Source organism: Centruroides sculpturatus, unplaced genomic scaffold (genome assembly GCF_000671375.1).
Source record: "Centruroides sculpturatus isolate CEXI.00-Female unplaced genomic scaffold, Cexi_2.0 scaffold376, whole genome shotgun sequence".
Lineage (NCBI taxonomy): Eukaryota > Metazoa > Arthropoda > Arachnida > Scorpiones > Buthidae > Centruroides > Centruroides sculpturatus.
In genome coordinates, this window is record NW_019384863.1 from 154794 (window position 1) to 160896 (window position 6103).

General features: G+C 32.2%; 1 protein-coding gene across 1 annotated transcript in view; it reads right to left on the reverse strand.

Moving 5' to 3' along the window:
• LOC111630697 (cilia- and flagella-associated protein 57-like) overlaps positions 1-2426 on the reverse strand; it is a 52190-nt gene extending 49764 nt beyond the window's left edge. Inside the window, exon 1 of the mRNA XM_023374841.1 lies at positions 1890-2426. Within this exon, the coding sequence (XP_023230609.1) occupies positions 1890-2372 (483 nt within the window). The 5' untranslated portion in view covers positions 2373-2426. The remainder of the gene's footprint in view (positions 1-1889) is intronic.
• Between the last annotated feature and the right edge of the window lie 3677 nt (positions 2427-6103).

A 6103-nucleotide genomic window follows, 5' to 3' on the forward strand; every position in this document is an offset into this window, starting at 1 on the left:
TTCGGAATAGATTTTTAAGGAATTATTTCGACATCTTATTACTATCGAAATGAATAATTTTAAATATTTTATTATTAATATTACATTTTTTTATATCTATAAACAGATTTCTGTAATTATTAAAATTGTCTCGTTTGTTTAACAGTACAATGACTCCGAAATGCATTAACGTTTTATAACCGACACGATACTCGAATTTGTAAATAAATGCATCTGATTTAAATTAATGCATTTTTAAATAATCTTCTGGAAAATACAAAAAGTTAACCACAGTCTAACCCCGTTTATACGTTAAATATTTTCTGCACAGCACTTTCACCATTATAAAATAGTTCAGTTATATGTTTTTCATTTACACGATTTCGTACTTAAATGTCGTATTTTTCTCATGCGTTTATTCACTTTGAAATAAAAATAAAGTTTTAAGTCTTCACTCATTTGAATATCGAAATTGGAACATTTAAAACAAATTTAAAGTATTTAAGTTTGTTGTTTTTGCTCCAAGCAATTAATTAATGAATAATTTTGTCGATTCGTACCGTTTACAACATTTTTTAAAGGAACGATATCTGTTTTTATCTATACTTTTGCACGAACAAAGCTACCACTCGAATTGAAAAGCCCTCTAAACCCGCTGTCGAGTGAGTCTAGAAAATAGGTCAAATAACTTATTTCTAATCGCTGTCTACATTGTGGCAGGCGAGAAACGCCGTCTCTGCAATGAAATTTTTCTGAACAGCGGTCTACCCGATCTGTAAACCGCCGTCGGTCTCTAAACGTTGTCTCTGCAATCGGCTGTTAATGTGCAATCTTCTTATTACATCTAACGTTTTCGGTCAGTTAATTGACCTTCTTCAGAAAATACAGTAGAGGTCGTTTATCCGAATTAATTGGGGACTGAGGTTGTTCGGATAAATTATTTTCGGATAACCGATTATGCACGAAAAAATATATTAACCTATCCCATGTTGAAATTTTTCTCCGTTGCGTGTCGCTTCGCGATAAATTTTCGTCAAGATTAAGCCTAACGTAAACTTTTAAAATAATAATCGTGGCTATTGTATCATTAAAAATTGTTTCTTTACTTTTTACAAACAAAATAAATATATTGAAACATATAAAAACAAAAAATTATACTTTAGAAGTTAATCTATTATCAAAAACGTTCGATTCAGCACGACACAGTTCTCAGAAAAACACTACACAAAAGTGCCAGTGCTGTCAGCTAAAACACACACACCAACAAAAAAAAATATTGGAGTAGAACAAGATATAGCCAAAGATTGCAGCGCCTTAGCACTAGCAAAAATTTAATTTGCCAACTGGAATTCTTTTGGATAAACGACACTCTACTGTAATCAAAAAATTTTGATTTTTATCGAACGAAATTCCGTAATAGGTTTCCTATTACGGAACGTTTTTAAATTTTCTTAATGTCCAGTGTGCAAGTTCATTCGTTTAAAAATCGAATTTTTTGAATAGATAAAAAAATAGAAAAAATATTAATGTATTGAAAATGAATGCTAAGGATGAAATTAACTAATTTTCGATATATTATACCATATAAATATACTATGTAATCATATAAATTATAGAAAGAAAGAAATTCTAATTATTTTTCATTAAGCATTACATATAAATAAATTGAGGGGCTTGTGGAAAAACGGCGTATCTCACATTGGGAAGTTTTCGAGAAAAAGGATTTGTATTTCAATTCACCAGCACTTTAATATGCAATTATCCATTTTATTCATGTAGGGGTGTAATCCGTAGGACATGAAACCGAACCGTAAAATTTTCTTCGGCGATGCACAAATCCAAATAGGCCTTTTGCTGAATACGCCGTTTTTCTATTTGGCCTTTCAATTCATTGTTACATATTCAATTACCTGATATGGCTCAAAACCAGTTCCTACATTTTGTATTAATGAGCATATTATTTGTTTCTTTTCCCAGTTCCATACCACGATTCCCCAATCAGGTTCATTCGTTAGACCAGCCAATAGTTTCGAATCTCTAGAAAATGCCAGGTATATATATTGATCTGAAGTAAAGTTATTAGGACCAGTCAATTTTTTCTTAGTTTTCAGTGCTTGTAAATCATACAGCACGACTGCTGCTTGTTTGGGATTTTTGTCTGCAATAGCCAAATATCTAATGTTTGGACTAAGTACCATAGCCGTCATCTCTTGAATCTCTCCACAATTCAAAAACTTTTGAATCTTATGATCTATATTATATAATGCACATATCTTTCCACATGGATATAACACTGTCTGATCATTAACAAATTGGATTCCTTGTATAACAGATCCGTTATATCCTATAACCTGGTACAACTCCAGTTTAGCAATTGATCCTGTGAACGACATTTTCGAATAAGCTTCTGTTAACTGTTTTCTTAACAAAATAGAATACTATTTTGAATTATACAAATTTTGTTCTATTTTTAATTCATACGTAATTAATTTTTTTAAAAAATTGGAAAAAATAAAGATTAAAAAAGAGATAAAACTAAATTTTTATTTCTATTTCTAATTAATACAATTTAACTTTACATAACTTTACATTTACTTACTCTCGTAGTTAATATTTTATTATACAGATACATTATTTTAAAATTACTGTATTTTTGTCCTAAGGCACTAAGAAAGCCTAATATGTCCGAAAAATTACTGGTGAGTTCTTCGCCCGGATTTGATCCCAGTTTCCCAGAGCAGTACGCTATCGCCTTAACCTCCTAGGCCAGCGGTGGCCAACAGTTTTTGCCCCCGGGCCGAATTGGAAAGAAAACTTTTTCCACGGGCCGAACAAGAGGCTTTTAGGAAGATTTTGAGGTGGTGTGAGATCTCATTGTGGTGTCATCCCGTAGAACTAAATTGCAGATAGAGATTACAGATACATTTTTCACATTATCATGCTTTATCAACATTCTACGCTGTACTTACGAGATTTATAATGGAGGGTTAACTCTAAACGCACAGTGAGATGTTGACCTTTTTTTTTTTAGCCGTCAAAATTTTTCATCGAGCTATTCGGACTTTAGTAGCTAATATTGAAAGATTGATCGCGAGCCACATAAATTCATTAGACGGGCCGGATCCGGCCCGCGGGCCGAGCGGTCAAGGTGGCAGCCTACCGCTCTGGGTGACCCGAAATCGAATCCGGACGAGTCGAAAAATCCCTATGAAATTTTCGGGGTGGTCCGTCAAGCTATGCTGGGCCCCGTCCCCCAACACCCGGCCGCACCATTGTGGGCCTGGCCAAATCCATAATGGGCTTGCTAAAAAAGGCCCTCTTAAGCAGTGGCGGATTACCCAATAAGCGCACTAGGCACGCGCCTTGTCACAAGGAGCCTCAAAAAGTACGATACATAGCAAAAAGATAATATGCCTCTAACTTGTAAGACTTTATTTAAGGATGTTATTCGTTAACAAAATTTCGCCTAGGGTCTCAAAGGAACATTATCCGCTACTGCTTACCAGAGTAAAATAGGTGCGCGTAGAAAGCAGTGTAGGATTTAGGGGTAGTGAAAATATCTAGAGGGGCCTCAAAATTGAATTGCGCCTGGGCCTCTCAAATGCTAAATACGTCATTTAGTACCCATAGGACAGAAAGAGTTAAAAAAAAAAAAAAAAAACCACCTAGGCCAGGGATGGCAAACCTATGGCATGGGTGTCCAAAGTGATACGTTGGAAAAATCATCTGCCACATAATGTCAGTGGCACACTCAAGATTTAATCTTCGGGGAGCCGAATTAAACGTATAAAAAACTTTTTAATGCGAATTAAATAAAATCCCCAACTTATGTGACCGCTAATTCATAAGTAGTATAAAATTACAAGACAACAACACAACATAAAAAAAAAGAAATTAATTATGAAAATATTTTTTGGAAAACGTTTTAGTGTTTTTTTCCTTTTTTCCTGGTCTAGGCTATCTAGCCGTCGAGATAGCCTTTTTTTTTCATATATCAGCAATTCGGCTTAATTCACAATGAGAGCGGCCAAGTTGCTAGAGGCAATGTCTTATCTTTTCTATTTAATTAAAGCATCCATAAAAATTTCTTTAAGTTCCGATCCAATTCAAATCCTCCTCCTCGGATCGGCTCTAGGATGAAATGAATAACATTATCGTAATAGTCGATATCTGGATAATACCTTTTATCCAGATATCGACTATTATGATAATGTTATTCATTTCTACCTAGTTAGCTCTGGTGATAAAAGCGTCGGTATCTGCTAGTCTGGGACAGTGGTCGCCAACCGGTGGTCCATGGAGAAATTCGGAAATTGATCAACTCAAGGTTACGCGAAGTATTACGAAAGAAATGCATGATAGTAGTCCACGGAATTAAAAATTGTGTTTAGTAGTCCGTGAGGTCAGAAAGTTCGACGACCACTGGTATGGGGAACTTTTCACGGATGATTTGTGCCAGATATGTCAAGTCTGTTCCTCACCACCTGGTTGTTCCTATAATAGACATGTATCACGATGGATGGGGGGAAAGACTGCTTTAGTGCTCACAAAAAGGAAAAAGTGGAAAAAACTTCAGTCTATTCTATTATTGTTTATCATCACTCATCACGAATTTACAATGTTTATTTGAATACTAGTATATATGATTTTTTTCAAATTAACATGGAAATAAGTTTTGTATTTTTATATCTTACGAAATATTTATTTAATATATTTTTATATAAAGTAAAATCTGTGTAAACCGGAATCGCACGGTACCGAATTATTTTTTCGATTTAGACACGTTTACTGTATCATTATTATTACAGATAATTTGGCTACAATTTGAAAAAATTGTAGACATATAAATTCCCACTATCTGCTGTTTGTCCTTAATCTCGAGAACGGAGTTAGATGAAAGCCAAGACCAGATGTGGAAAAATTAGGGGCAGGAGGCCCCAATTAACTATGTATAAATTTCCAGTCTTGTCGTCACGTGATTTCAATTCAAAATTTTCTCCTGAACAGATTTAGATGACCGATATGACACTGTCATCAGGAAAAGTATGATCTACAGGGGGTGAGACACTACTAAAATCGAGAGTAAATATTTTGAATTGAATTCAATAAATTAAAATTTAATATGATTAAAAATTGCAGCCCAGCATTGCGATAATGTCACAATAAGTTAGGCTCGTTCAATTACAGTTTGCATTTAAGTCATTCAGAGAGAATCTTTGCTATATCTATATCACACCACATTAATTAAAAACAAACACACTTGCTCTTAGTTAAAAATTATAACAACGTTTATTAAATATTCAAACATATTGAATTTTTATATACATTTTAGAACAAAATTTTTTACATATGTACAAAAGTGATGCTTTTAAACAATGTTATTTAATTAAAATGAGTATTGTTTAATATCAACCACCACTAATTGGAGGAATTAAGGCAATTTCATCTCCCATTTGTAAATTGATTATTTCATTTTCATTAATAAATTCTTCATTTAAAGCAACATTTAATATATCACTAATAACTTCCAATGGCTTGAAAATATCAAGAAGAATTTCTTTCAAAATTTTTCCTGTTACTGGTTTATAATTTATATCTATGCATTTTTCTCTAGTTTCCATTAATTCTCTTGCTTTTGCAAAAAATAATACTCTAATTACAATTTTTTCTTCCATATTTTCTGATTACCTTATAAATAAAATTTTTAAAAACAATATTAAATTAATGATTTATATTATATTGTACAGTATTTTGAAAATTAAAAGCATTAAGATAGAAATAGACTGACAATGAAAAAAAGAAGTAAAGATAATTATTAGATATTTCTTTTTAAATTAAGTTTAATTTTTTCTACAATAATTACTTCTAGTTATCAATAAAAATTTTATTTTCAAAATGTAAAGTCAAAAACTATAAAATATAAGCTATTAATAATGATAAATTTTAGTTATACAGCTACTCAGACTATTTTAAATTACTATTGCAAAAAACTTCATCAAATTTTTTTTGCTCAAGTTTTATTGCAACAGTAATTTAAAATATCTTAACAGAAAAATTACAATTAACAAATGTTTTCAATATCCAGAAGTCTTCATGATACTGTGCAATATTTTACTGTAGTCAG